The 15,632-nt window shown below is 30.3% G+C and overlaps 2 protein-coding genes across 3 annotated transcripts; both read left to right on the top strand.

Annotated features, from left to right (window-relative positions):
* The first annotated feature begins 6,542 nt into the window (after nt 1-6,542).
* On the top strand, nt 6,543-10,397 carry LOC123198253 (putative methylesterase 11, chloroplastic). The gene is made up of 5 exons (XM_044612930.1): nt 6,543-7,108; nt 7,564-7,800; nt 8,494-8,637; nt 9,067-9,198; nt 9,865-10,397. The coding sequence occupies exons 1-5, from the start codon at nt 6,737-6,739 to the stop codon at nt 10,141-10,143; spliced, it is 1,164 nt and encodes a 387-aa protein (XP_044468865.1). The 5' UTR covers nt 6,543-6,736; the 3' UTR covers nt 10,144-10,397.
* A 2,417-nt stretch (nt 10,398-12,814) lies between these two features.
* LOC123197389 (protein SPIRAL1-like 3) lies at nt 12,815-14,879 on the top strand. 2 transcript variants are annotated; one of them, XM_044611661.1, is made up of 3 exons: nt 12,815-12,920; nt 13,623-13,888; nt 14,456-14,879. In XM_044611661.1, the coding sequence occupies exons 2-3, from the start codon at nt 13,646-13,648 to the stop codon at nt 14,531-14,533; spliced, it is 321 nt and encodes a 106-aa protein (XP_044467596.1). In that variant the 5' UTR covers nt 12,815-12,920; nt 13,623-13,645; the 3' UTR covers nt 14,534-14,879. The 2 variants fall into 2 exon arrangements, with proteins under 2 accessions (XP_044467596.1, XP_044467597.1); XM_044611662.1 differs by having other exon boundaries at nt 12,909-13,036.
* The last annotated feature ends 753 nt before the right edge of the window (nt 14,880-15,632 follow it).

Raw genomic sequence — 15,632 nt, 5'->3', positions numbered from 1 at the left:
AACTAAGTTTTTCTAAAGGAAGTGATAGGAGTGATTTGTAGAGTTCATATCAAGTTGAGAATGTACCTATTAATTTTGTGTAAATAAGGGTGGATTCGAGCATAGTCTAATTTAAATAAGGGTTGGTTTGAGTTCAATTTAAATCCAAAATAGTTGAAATTGAACTCAGTTCATTTGAATCATCAAAAAAGAAGAATAATAATCACTTGAATGTAAAAAAATTATTGGAAAAGAAAAAAAAGGCATGTTTGAGAAAAAAAAAAAAAATTATTGACAATGCAAACTTTGATTTGAACTGAGCTTATTATAAATCAAAATATATAAAAATATTCCTTGTGGACCAAATTGGTTGGCCTAATCAACCTAAAGGTTTGTTTGGTCAGGATATTTAAAGATTATTTTGGTAATTTATCTTTTATTATTTTCATTACCTTGTTTGGTTTGTAAAGTAATAAAAGATTTCAGTAATATTTCATTATCAATGATAATGTGATAGGTAATATAAGAGGTGATCTGATTACTACATTCACCTTAGGTATTAAAAAATTATTATAGTAATCTTAATTATTATTATTACTATTTTATCCTTATTTATTAAATTTTTAGGACAGAATTACCCTCAATTTTTAATTAAAATTATAAATAATATAAAAAATATTTTTATACCTATTAATCTTTCATATAATAAATAAAATAATATATTAATATTTTTTTTTTACTTCTAACTAAATATAATAATTATTTATATATATCAGCTTTACCGAACATAGTAACAAATTTATATTCAGTAATCATAAAGGTAATTTATCTTCATGGTAATATTTCAATTTTAATAATAAAACATTTCTCAAACTAAACGTTCCCTAAGTGTTTTCCAAAGGGAGTTTTAAGAATGATTTACATAGTTCATGTCAATTTAAGAACATAATCAATTAATTTTGTGTAAATCAAGATGGATTCGAGTCAAGCCAAGTCAAATCTTAATAAGGATTATATAATACCCTCAAGTATGTTTCAGGAGCATTTATGTAGTTGTAATACCCTCAGGTATGTTCTAAGGACATTTATATTTTTTGAATCTGTTTTGAAATATTTCCCATTATATATATATATATTTAAAATGAAAAATATCTCAAAACAGGGTCAAAAGACATAAATACCCCTGAAACATACTTGAGAGTATTATAGATTAATTTGAATTCAAAATAATTAGATCGTATTATTGGAAAAAAAGAAAAAGAATCATTTGAATACAAAAGAATTGTTGAAAAAGAAAAAAGAGACTTGTTAGAGAAAAAGAATAAATATTGTTGACAATGCAAGCTCTTATTCGAGTTGAGTGAAATTCGAATAGAAATATATAAAAACACTCCTTGTATAGGCATGAAATACATTTCTCAAACTATGAAAGATGACACAAAACTTTGAAGTCAAAATGATGTTGGTTTGGTTGGCAAAGGGTCCAAATTTCTCAGCCTACCTTTGTTGTGTATTGGAGGATTCAATTTATTCAAAGATCAACAATATTATATTTTTGGTTATTGGCATTCAAAAGTTTGAATGATGTATTTTTGGCACATGCTGTTAAATATAGTTTAAAGAGTGTTTTTCACTTTTGATTATACTTATTTATCGATGAAACTATGTATATAGAGATGATGTGTCATTACATAATTGAGTAATTTTGAATTAAAGATAAAACAATACTCACTCATATGATAATACATTATCTATATACTAAGAACCCTTAATAAGAAATATTTAATATTTTTTAATATCATGATGCGAGTTTTATAGTAAACGGTTTTATATGGGCTAAATGAAATAAACTATTGTTCGAATCGAAAGATCGTATGCTTTTATCGTGGAGGAAAGCAACAAAATCATAAAATAATCATAGAAATCATCAAAGGCATACAATACAACATGTGGTAAGAAAAAAAAGATATTTATCAAAATTAGGGCAAAACATATGCATCTCTCAAACTATAAAGTAACAATAAACCTATTTACTTAATATATTGAGTAATATTATGTGCATTCAATTTTAAGTACTTTGTTAAGTATTTAGTAATGTGTCATTATGTGATTGAATATTATTTTATTTTTAATTCAAAATCACCTAATTATAATATATATATATATATAACAATGTTATATATACATACTTTTAGTACATAGATAATGTGTTATTATATGATTGAATGTTATTTTATCTTTAATTCAAAATTATCTAATTATATGAGGACATATCGTTTATGTATCTAAATTATATACTAAAAATATGTATGTATGTATATATATATATATATAAATATATATATATATATATATATATATATATATATATATATATATATATAAATATATATATATATATATATATATATATATATATATATATATATATATATATATAATTGTATAGTCAAAATTAAATATACATAATTTTATTGATATATATTTGGGTTTGGCTTGTAAATTGCACATGGCTCTTGCTTTTAATGATGGAACCCTAAACTTTAAGCTATCCAAAGTGCTTATCCACTACCCATCAAAAATTATGATGAGCCCTTGATGGATCAAAATGAATGGCAGTGGTCCAATAGAGTTTGGACCACTGTCTCATATGGGAGGCACAAGCTGCACATAGTTGGCCCATGTACTTGTTAATAAAAGTAATTAGTAATTAATTAGCCACTATTATTAATTAATCTTATCCTTTTAAGCATAGCATGCCAAGTCAAGATCCAAGATCAACTTAGATCATGAGCACATCATATTATTATGAAATTAATCTTTTTGTAGTTTCATGTTAGAAGTGGTCTTATCTCCTTTTCAACATTCTTCTTGGGATTGTTCTCTTCCTTTCATTTGTATTAAAATTTTATATATTAATAATAATATATTAAAACTTTATTAAAAAATTAGAAGGGTTTTGAAACCTTCAACTTTTATGGAAGGTTGCTTATATGGTAGAGTTTGTTTTATAAAGACTTGGGTAAATTTCAAAGTTAGAAAAATTATGTTCATAAGTTAGAGTTTTAATATATTAGGGTTTTGAATTTATGAAAGTTCAATGTATCTATGTCCATTTTAAGTGGAGAACAAGCAATGAAAATAAAATAAACAACAAAAATGATAGATGTGAATTAAATAAATTGGGATACAAAGTTGGATGGTGAGTGTCCTCAAACTAAAGGCATATGCAAAGTGGGTAGGCATTGAAGTTGAAACACTTCTAACCACTACTTTCCTTCCTTCCCTCCACCAATCCCATGACTTGCTTGAGAGAATAAGAGATCCCAAAACCAAAAGTCAATCTAATATTTAATCTAAAGGGTAATATTGTATATATATATCTTTTAATATATAATTGGGTATACAAATGATATATTAATATGTGATTGAGTGTTACTTTATTTTCAATTCAAAATTACCCAATTACATGATAACATATCATATACGTATTCAAAATTATATACACATAATTTTATTATAATCTAAAACATCTTTAATTTGAGTACCCATTTGAAACCTTTCAAGATCTCTACAAGACTTGGGGATCCACAGCCACCCAATTAATTTATGTTGTTGTTGTTCTTCATTTTCCATTCACATTGTACCAATCTTCATTTGCATAGCATTAAACCCTTTTTCTCTTCTTTTTTGCTTTTGCGTTGTTCAATGCTTCCCCAAGAAAAAGGTGTTCATAAAATTAGGCTATTTCATGTGCAACATGGAATGGAGATAGCCTCTTTCTATCATGTGTATATCATCTTTTTTATATATTTTTATTTAAAAAATATAACATCTCTCAAGTTTCGTTTTTAAAAATTATCATATTTTGTTCTAGATAAAATTGGCTTACGAAATCACGACAAATATTTTATTTATCATGATAAAATTCTCATTTTTAGATATGGGTTATGAATCAATGCATGATTAATAAGTTGAAATTAAAAAAAAAAAAGTTGTTATCATGATAAATAAACTATATATTCCATAATTCATAATACTACCCAAGGAAGTCTTTCAATAGATGATGTAACAAGAATAAATGGAAAGGTAATTCTCAATTTCCACATTTTTAACTACACCCACTTGTTCAAATATTAGTTGTTTTTTCTTTAATAATTACACTATGTGTATAAATAATGAGCATAAATTTGTATATAAGCATATATTATCATATGAGTAGATATTATTTTATCTTTAATTCAAAATTATTCAATCATATGAGAATTATCATTACTTATATATAAATTTATATTTATTATTTATATATATAATTTTATTAATTTTTTAATAGTGAAAAGAAGATAGAAATGCATCTTAAATTATATTAATTTCATTGCTAGTCAATTCAATTGTGCTTTATTATCTTGCATGTTTTATAATGTTGCTTTCAATTATAAAAATACTAAAAATTTTGTCATTCTATTGTGGTGTAATATTCTCAAGAGATCATTTCCGTAATGGAACTTAATACTATGTTTTTGATAATAGAGGTAAATTTAAGTCAAGCTCTTTGAAGGGTAAGCTTGAACCCAAAATGATTAGTTCAAAAGCAAGTTCAACTCGTTTGTTTGGTAATGAGTTTGTTAGATAAGTTATTGGAAAAAAAAAGTTATCAGACATTAAAAAAGAAAAAAAATTAAAAAAACATCACTAGAAAAAGATTAAAAAATAATAAAAGAAGATGAATTTGTCGGTAAATCAACTCAATTTTGAGTTAGGACTACTTTTTAAGTTTGGGTCATTTAAGCAGAACATTAAGTTTAGTTTAATTTGAATTAATTTATATTGAATTTAACCTTATATGAGATATTTGATTTGAATTAGAGATTTAAAAATAAATAAGGAAAGATAAAAAGAGCATGAGTTTTTACTCAAAAAAAAAAATTGTAAACAATAAAATTAAGCATACATGTTTTTAATAAATAATTTATGTATAAAGATAATATATTAGTATATAATTAAATAATTTTAAATTAAAAATAAAATAATATTTAATCACATAATAATATATAATCTACATATATAAAAAAAATATATATATATATAATATTTCAGAAAGAAAATGGGAAGTTAAACGCACGGTATTCATTATAGGGATACGTAATTTATTATGAAAATGATATCATAGGAATATATATATATATATTTTTTTTCACATATAATATTTTAATCGAAAAAGCCTAGCCGTCCATAAAAAAGATGCCTCATTCATGGCTATCTTCTTTAAATGGTTGGTCTTTTAGTGTTATATTTTTAATCAATAAAAGAAATGGAAATTAAAGAAAAGGGTCAACAAATATATATTAGTTTCACACTAGTTTATATAGATGAATTAATAACAAAATTAAAAAATATATATTATTTTTTATAATAAAAACCAATTTTTATTTGAATTAATCTATTTTGTTTTTAAAAACCCGAATTTATTGTCTATAAAATGCCACACTTGTTTCAGTTTTAGTCAATGCACATTATTGTTATCTTTGAGACTTCAACTTAAAGATGTCAGTGAAATTAATGCATGATGAGGTAAAAACACTCAAAATCTTTGGCAATGTGAATGGAAATTGATGTGGGCATATGAAAGAGATTTATGAAAAGGGTTTTTTTTTCTTTTGGTGAGGTCCCTTTCCCCTTAATTAGGGTTTGCAGATGCATTATGGGGGCTCATGCAAATGAAATAAGTAATTAGGGTTTGGTCAAGCACCAATACCCTAATACCCATTTCACAATTACTTAAAATAAATAATACCCAACAATTAAATGAAGTAATTAATTTATTAAACTAAAATTTATGTATTTTTTTCTTGTTTAAAAAAAGATAAAATCAAAGTCTATAGTTTAATTGGATTCCATAATCTTGTTTTGGTAAGGATTGGTAGGTGACTTTGTCCACATACCAATTTGCTATTGGAATCCAAAACCTAATCAAACACTAAGCCAAGCAATTGCCTAGAATTCTCCTCACAATCCCATCCTCCCAATCCCTCTTCAACTATTGACCTTTGACCAAATTTTACAATTACAAATGGAATAGCCTTTTCATATATTCATTTATTTTTCCATTCTTAATTTAATCATTATTTGAATTTTCCACCCCTAAATCATTATCATTAAAATTATAATATTTTACATTTAAATTGAAATAGGGGTAGTTAACATTAGGAGTACAAGCATTTTTTTGTTGACAAAAACAAGGGAAAATGTCCCAAGGGGTGCATTGAAAATAATTAAAATTTTGATTTATTAGATATAATAATTATAATATTAATAAATTATTTAATTATTTAATTATATAATAATCGATTTTGATATTTCACTTTATTGTTTAATTGGGGCACTAGCCAAAACAGGGACCACCTAACACTTTCTTCAACAGATGACAAGACACATAGCAGCTTCACCAAGAAAACACAAAGGCAAATATATGCCAACTCAAAAACTTGGACCTTTACAATTTTCCCACTCTTTTTATAACCTGCAAACACAGCCGTCAGTTCTTCACCATTCACCTGTCGCCATCCAACCTTCACCTGAATTTTCCAGCCCTTTCTCTCTCTCTCTCTCTCTCTCTCTCTCTTTCTTATACGTTTGTACAAGCAATATGTATTGCTAAAAATACTTAGATGACTTATGTTATAAACTACTAATTTTACTTTTATAGCTATTTATATTTATATATGTCAAGTTTGTTTTCTCCTTGACATGGTCACAAATGGGAAACTTTTGCACTTGTTTGGCACCGAAAACGCCCGCGAAAAGAAAACAGAGATCAACCAAGCGGTTGCAAAACCCGGGTCCGGCACCCAATTCAAGTAACCGGTGGAGCAGGATCCGATCAGGGTCTCGTAAAGATAAGCTTGATGATGCTTTGATACGGGAGCAGGCTCTGGCTGCTGCTATGTTGTTTCGTCAGCACCAGCAACAAAATGGTGGTGCTGGTGGGTTGCCGTTTGATCGGTCAACTTCGTTAAGGTACCCGAATGGTTCTTCCGGGTCCAAAAAGACCCAGTTGCCTAGGAGCTCCAGTTCTCGTGCCCGGTCTCTTACTGACCCGCTTTTGCAGCCTCATCAACTTGTTAACCGGGTTTGTAATTGTTTTAGTTTTTGAGATTTTTTTAATTTTTTATTTTAATAAAAATTTTTTGTTTTTCCAAGTTGTGTTGTGTTGTATTGTTGCATGGTTTGGTAAAATTTGATCAGGTGGTCTTTTTGAGAGTTGAGTTTGGTGTTTGGGAAATTTGTGATTCTTTGGAAGTTTAAAAGTAAGATTTTTGAGTCGGTCTAGTTGTTTATAGTCTGCTAAAAATGTTAATTTTGGGAATATGATTGTTAATATTTTGTTTTTCTTATTTGATTATTTTTTCTGTTAAATTTGGTGAAAAAGAAATGTTTGTTGAAGCTTTCGCTGGTGTCTTTTTCTAATGTCAGATATAAAGAAGGAAATCAGGAAAAAGTTGCCTTTAAATTTCTCGAATTCATCATTTTGTTTGTTTTCATTATTAAATGCCTTTTGTTCCTTACTGATTTTCTCTTTTACAGGATGTAAATCTTCATAATCTTGAGACCACCCATTTCGTCCTAGTCCATGGAGGTGGCTTTGGTGCTTGGTGCTGGTATAAAACTATAGCACTTCTGGAAGAAGGTGGTTTCAAAGTCACTGCCATAGACTTAACTGGTTCAGGGATTAATTCATTTGATACAAATGGCATTATCAGTCTCTCTCAATATGTGAAGCCACTTACTGATTTTCTTGAAAAACTTGCTGATGAGGAAAAGGTTCTTTCTTTTTTAATATTCCTCTCTTTCTTGTCCTATTTGCTGCTCTTTTAGCTTTGTGTTTGTTGAGTTACAGAATTTATTTTGAAAGACTGGGGGTTACCACCAGGACTCATTGCATTGCTGTATGTTATAGAACTGTCTTTTAGTTATGCTGATTAATGTATTATATAGTTAGTATAAGCTAGGGCTTTTAACTTGTTTGTAAATTTTGAATCTATTCCTGAATAGTCAATTGAGATGCTTACATGCTCCAGCAATGAGATTCTTTCAACTATGCAATCTTAACAGTTGAACATCTGTGTTCTTCATGTATAGAGATGAACAAATCTAATTAAGATTGCTAAGTTTAAAGTTCTCAAATTATTAAAATGAGAGAATTTAAGATTCATGATTCATGCTAGCATAGGATCCTTTACTGTTTATAAGCAAAATATCGACGTATATGGCTCTCATACCGGTATGTGTCTGACACTGTTATATCTGAAGATTGCCACGTGTATTTATTTGAGGAGGAACATGAAGACTGTTGATGACTATTTATTATTCTTAGCATGCACAATTAATTGCATTTTCAATCTCTGGTTTGGAGGATCACTATGGGATTTTAATATTCTCTATAAGCTATTAAATCTATTTTGCTTTAAAATATTAAATATTTAACTTCCTCTGTTTTTATCTTAAATAATGCAGGTGATCTTGGTGGGTCATGATTTTGGTGGTGCATGTTTATCATATGCAATGGAGTTGTTTCCTTTTAAAATCTCAAAGGCTGTTTATATTGCTGCAGCAATGTTGACTAATGGACAAAGCACTCTCGATATGTTCAACCAGAAGGTTTGTCCTTAACTCCATCATGTTTCAGTTACATTAAATGATTGGTTTGCTGGAGCTCTTACACATTTCAAAGTTTCTTAAATTGCATTACATGATGGCAAAACAGGGGAAGTCTTTTTGTGTATGCTTATGTTTTTATTCTGTTTAATTCTGCACCAGCATCTTCCATGCTCTGTGGCTTTTGGTCTTTTAAGGACAATGTTAATCATGGGTTTATCTCAATTTTTTTTTTTTTTAAGAGTAAAGAACCTGTTGTCCCCCTCGCCTATCATCTTTGTTCTATTAACTCCAAATCTTAACAATAAACAATATGGTAAAAGTCAGTCCCAGGCTTTTTCACCAAACTGTAACCTTCAAATCTCAGCCTTTTTAGGATGTTGTTGTAAAAGATTTCTCTGATTTTAAGACTGATGCTAAAACTCATTGCAGACAGGTTCAAATGATCTAATGGGGCAGGCTCAGATATTTTTATATGCGAATGGGAATGATCGCCCTCCCACTGCTATTGATCTGGACAGGTCATTGTTGAAGGACTTGTTATTCAACCAAAGCCCTGCAAAGGTATATTTGAGCTTTTAACTTTTGACATGGCTGCCATAAAACAGAAACACATATGAGAAAAGAAGATGAAATGGTTGTTTTACTATCTTCCACCTCTTTAAATGTCATGAAACGTGGTTTGCAACATTTTTTTTCTGTCCTTATTATATGAGATTATTAATAGGAGATACACATCACGATCTTAGTTGTGCTGTTGGAGTTAATTATTGACCCTGAGATAACAATTGGACAGAACAACATCTATTTGATCGATCTCAGTTTTAAATTGTTCATATAAACTTGTGCAGTTGGCAATGTATAAGACAAGAGTGTGCATTTGGTCGAAATAGTTGGTTAAAATGTCCTTTGTTGACTTTATATGTTATTGGCTCCCATGAAGTTAACTTTTAGCTTGATCATTTGCTATTTGGGTTGACATTTATTTTAAAGAAATCACAAGTGGTACACTTTGCCATTTGCTCAGGTATTTGTAGTAGTTCTGTGGGATATTTTGCAAAATAAGCAATAAAGACCGACTATTGGCCTTAAAATGCTTTCTTATTGAAGTTGATGGAAATAATCCATTGCTTTATTTTTATGTTGCATCGCCCTCACATTGGTTGTGTTTGTGTCTTATTTTCCTCTTATTATTGTTATTGTTATTCTAAAATGCTTCTCATCATCCAGGATATTGCCTTAGCCTCTGTGTCAATGAGACCAATCCCCTTTGCCCCAGTTTTGGAGAAACTCTCACTTTCTGACCTGAAATATGGATCTGTGCGGCGGTTTTATGTAGAAACTGCTGAAGATAATGCAATTCCTATCACACTTCAGGAGAGCATGATAAAGTCTAGTCCCCCAGAGCAAGTATTCCGTCTAAAAGGCGCAGATCACTCACCTTTTTTCTCAAAGCCTCAAGCCCTTCACAAATTGTTAGTAGAGATCTCAAAGATCCCTGCAACTTGAAATATTAGTAGCAAATGACTTTTGGAAGTCCCTCCCCAGAGTTCATTGACATGGCACAGGAAAACCTTACAGGATGTAAAGTGATCACTTACATGCACATATCATCACAAACAGTTTTCTTAGTGCCAAATTCTGCAAATTTCTTTAAGAAAATGAAATCTGTTCATATCTTTTTGTCAGGTCATTTTTTTGTTCCGAATGAGATGATTATAATTATGTTTTTTTGTTAGTGAAAAGGAAGTTATATTTCCAGAGCTTGGTGTGTGCGCATGCTGTTGATTTGCATTTTTTGTGACTTACATGTAACTGTTGTGACTTCTGTGTATTGTGGCACGACCGTTTACTGGGCATCATCGAAGAATCATATTGAATCCCTGCTCATCTGGTACATGAGAGGTGACCATCTATAACTTTTGGTCTTGAAGTTGAAATGGTGGAAGGCAAGAATGTTGAAAAGTTATGTTTTTCCTTCACTGTATTTTTAGATTTATCACCTTGTCACTGCCATATATAAGAAAATTTGGTTATGCATTGTGCTCATAAACCGGTTGAATCACATGCCATTCTGTGGTAACTTACATGTAAAGCTATCTGGTTCAAGTGGAAGACTTTTCTGTAACTTAAAAGGAGCCTTTCATCAAAAAGCTTAAGTAGTCATTTCTTATCCCGTACATGAATAAAATATGAAGGCCTCCATATTCTATCTTGATGAATGTTGATGAGACTTCTCGTCACCCATTGATATACGCAACTTAGTCTCAAGTGATGTATGTAATTTAGAGTTTTAAACAAAATAGATAACGATAGTAATGATTGATTAATAAGTTTGGTTATCCATTAAGGGGAGAGATAAAATAAATGCAATATAGGTTGGATCCAAAACAATTTTTAACATGATTTAATCCATTGTTTAGATTTTACATTTACGATTATGAACATAAATTACAAGGAGATATATGAAAAAAGACTTTAACTTTGGACAAGTGATTTTAAGAAGAATAGCTTGACTTCTATGAGAAGGAAAACCTCCTCCACTAACTTTAGTATGATATTTATCTAACTGAGTTTTAATAAGACAAAAAATTAATGTTTTCCATATGGGCGTGACACAAAAAAGAATGCAAATTAATAAATCATATTCTCTAGGCAAGGGAAGTACATAAATTTGTAAATCAAGATATAAATTGTTACTTATCTAGCTAGTCACTTCTCTAGAAGTTATTTTGTAGGTTAGAGTTTATCTTATGAGAGTTCATTGTTTATAATTTTTTTGAATCGGTTCTATATCTTAGAAAGCAAGCAAAATCAAAATGCAGTGCACAAACTGAAACCCACAATGTCAATGAACCAAAATCGATTTTCCCATTCATAAAAAATCATGTGTTGCTTTTCATGAAAAGTATGTTAGACTTTTAAACTTCAGCAAGTAATAAATAACCAAGAGCCTTGGTTTACAAGACAGAAGGTAGTTGTGGCTTTACCCCATTTCTCTACAACTAATTTTCCCAACTTCTGCACTCAAAGAAGCTCAAAATAGAAGTGAATTGCCTAACACTACAATAAATTTATGCATGCGTAAATCCATTTTCGTGTCTCTTTTCACAAGATCTCCATTATTCCAACCAAACCCAGCTCAGTTTAAGTTATCTCCATCCTTCTTAACTGCTCTTTCTTTTCAAAAGGGATCTTCTAGCTACCTAAGGACCTAACCTATCTTTGTTATTGAATGCTCTTCACCTCTCAATATTAGAAACTCAGTATGGATGATGACTTTTCAATACTCATCTCAGTTTTCATGGCAGAAGTCGTTTGCAGAGTTGCATTTTCGGATTAGTGCAGACCACCTTACTGATTTTGAGCACATGGGCACACCATGCACTACATCACTCACAATAATAAGACCGGAGGATTGAATCTAAACGAAACTATATATATAAACAAACTGTATAAATTAAGATATTAGTTTGCGATTGACTAATATGACTGTTTCTACATATAATATTACTTGGTGAATATAAAAGAGCACTTTTTTCTTATGGGATCATTTTCCATGCTTGATTATGATGTTTGGTTGGTGATGCTTTTCTTTCACTCATTTTTTTGAAGTTGGATTATGCAAGTGGGGTGAGCAAGATTAGAGATTTGTTAAAATCCTGCTTAATCAAACTCAAAAAGTAATATGAAATGACAAATTATAAGAATAACAATTATCCTTTATACTTTATCACAAAATGATTACTTTTTATTAAATTGAGATTAGTTAATTATTATTTATCTCTAATAGAATGAAATAAAGAAATTAATTTAACATAGAAAAAATTATATATTTTTAATTAATGATAAAAAATCTTAAATAATAATTTATATACAAATACATTATAAAAATTTATTTATATAATATGATATAATATATTTAATTGATAATTTAAATAAATTAAAATTTAAAATCCCCCGAGTGAGCGCATGGGATTGCCTCTTTGCAATACCATCCGTACAATTGGCCCGCGCAGCACCTTATCAATCCTTTGGATCAAAAACGGACACGTGACTCATGATTGATTTTGGAGCGTGACATGACATGAACTGCCGACCTCTAAACGAAAACCAAAGCCAGCTCAAACATTGACCACGTCAAACTCAGACTCTATGATTATATCTTCTTAGTTATATTAATTTAACTAATTTCCCTCCTATTTAATATATAAGCCCCACCCATTTGCCTTTTCTGAGTTCCTCATTTGAACTTTGCTTCCAATTTTAACCTGCTAAACATAAAGGTAACGCAATCTTCTTTTTCTCAGCTTCAGATTTCCATCTCCATTTTAGCATATGATGCTCATTTGATGTTTTGGGATCTGGGATTTTATTTCTGAAGCTTGTTTTGCAATTTCTGGTATATAACATGTTGGTCTGTTGGATCTAGTCTAGTTTTACTTGCTTGTAAACTATCAGAAAGAGGTCATTTTGGGGATTGTGTTGATTATTGGAGATAATGCAAGAGGGATTGCTTTGAATTTGTTCTTTTTGAGGAAGATATGAATAGAGCACAGAATGTTATGCAGAATTGTTAAGCTAAGATGGATTTGGTTGATTCTAGCTGCTGAAGTTGTCTTTAATCATTAGGGTTTTGTTTGAATTGAATAGCATTTATGTTCTGTGAATGCATTTGGATGCATGAATTGTATATTCATCCATGGTAAAAAGATGGTTAGGTCATCTTTCAGATTTGCATTCAATGTTAGTGCCTGGTTCTCAATTTAGAGCTACATCTGGTAATTTCAGATTCGAACTCATCTTCGAAGAAGAAATAAGTGAGATTGCATATAGTTTTTGTTTTTGTTGCTTGTGCATTTGATGGCTATGTGTTTTATGTCAACATTGGCTTTTCTGTTGTCACTTTTGTTTTTCTCATGCATAAATTTTGAAGCTTCAGTTACTTCATCATTGAAATTCTGTGCTGATTCAAGTGTTATTTGTAGAAAAGAGGAAGCAACCAGTAAAAATGGGTCGTGGAGTCAGTGCTGGTGGTGGACAGAGCTCTCTAGGTTACCTGTTTGGTGGTGGAGAGGCCACCTATGCTGCCCAAGATCCTAAGAATCATGCTCAGACTGCAAATGATATGCCTTCTAAGAAGCCCTCTGTTGCTTCACAACCAACTGACAAGCAGATTCCGGCAGGCATTCATGGAAATCCTAAAAACAACTATTTTCGATCTGAAGGGCAGAACTGTGGCAATTTTCTCACTGTATGGCTCTAGTCAATTCATTGCTTAAGGCTGATTTAAGCTACAACATGAAGTTTTTTTGCTGAAACATTCAGTGTCATGAGTTTCCTATAATGAATGTTGGTCGTAAGCATGAAAATGAGATTTTCTTACTTGATCCATCAGAAAGAAACAACTTGGATGTATCGAAACTGAATATTTGCTGAAGTTCTGGTAGAGCTTTTAGAAAATTACAGTTACATGCACTCCTCAAATCCCATTGAAAATATATCTGGATATGGCTTGCTTTAACCAGTGTTTATATGATTTGATTCTCCATGTTACATCATTTTACTTCCTGGAACTGGTAGTAAATTTTCTAGTATGCCATCTTTCCATGATGGGGCTGGCTTATGATCAAAATATACTTCAACCATCTTTCCCTATATGAGATGGCTTTTCTTCCTAGTTTTTCAGGTTAATGGTTACACTAATGACTAGGCGTTATTTCACATTTTGAACAGTATACTGAGCGATTTGATTGCAAAGAATCTTGTTTACACTTGTCGATCATTTTACTCATTGAACAGTTGATATGCATGGGTGCAGGATCGTCCAACAACCAAAGTTCATGCTGCCCCTGGTGGTGGATCTTCCTTAGGCTACCTCTTTGGTGGTGGGAACTGATTATTTTGGTCCATAGCCATAAAAAATTGATGGGTTGCATCGTTTGCTCAGCATTGACACGTAATATTCGTAGTTTAGTATCATTCCAATCCTTGGTTTATGGCTGTGCTGGAGTCATCTTTGTGCAGTGTATTGTGTGAGCTTGGTGGGAGTTGTTATCATTGGCATAGTTTTGAGTCATGGATTTTTTATGTTACATGTGTGCAAATGCAATAATTCTTTGAATGGTTTGTGTCTAATGGCTAGTCTTTGTTCTAGTCTCTACTAATATACTCTGTTGTTTGGCTTGCAAATGACACTGTAAACCAAAGTGTATTTATATGATCTGAAAGAGCTTTTAGTATTATATGAAGTAATCTTGAATGTATCCTTATGCTACTGGATGAAAATGCAGTAATTTGGTACAAAAGAAAACATTATTTTGTGCCATATTTATTGGAATTTCGAATTAACATCGATTGATAAAATTTGTACTAGACATGACAACGGGCCTAATTTGGCACGGGCTGTGTGTCTAGAGGCTTGGCTATGCCTCGGTCCTCTAGGATTGCAAGATTTGGGTCATGGTCCAAGGTCCTTTGGCTCATGCTTTTGTGGGTGAATCAATTCGTTTGTTTTGTGAGTCGACCTGTTGTATTATATATATTTCTAATTTTTGAATTATTTTTAATTTTTTATTATGCTAAAAATGAATGTCTCGGTTGAGTCACATGTCTAATATGTATTAATCAAGAGTGGACGTGATTTGAACTGATCAAGTTTGAATTAGTATTTGATTTGAATAAGTTTGAGTTGGAGAAATATCAGCTTGAGATCAATGTTTTATCAATGTTGTGTATCATAACACATCTCATCAATGAGTATTTTTCTTTTTTGAAGATTTTTTTTCTTCTTCAACGATTTTTTTTCTTATCCGATGATACTGTTTACCAATCAAATAAGTCAAGTTTAATCTTGAATTAATTATTCTAAATTCAAATTATATTTAAGCTGACTTTTTTACTCAAGATTGATATAATTGGAATCTACCCTTATCCTAAATTCAATTATACTCCTATTTAAATTAAATATTATAATTATTTAATATATATTTATTTAT

The sequence above is a fragment of the Mangifera indica genome, chromosome 15 (assembly GCF_011075055.1).
Source record: "Mangifera indica cultivar Alphonso chromosome 15, CATAS_Mindica_2.1, whole genome shotgun sequence".
Taxonomy (NCBI): Eukaryota; Viridiplantae; Streptophyta; class Magnoliopsida; order Sapindales; family Anacardiaceae; genus Mangifera; species Mangifera indica.
This window is presented reverse-complemented; position numbering and strand designations above follow the sequence as displayed.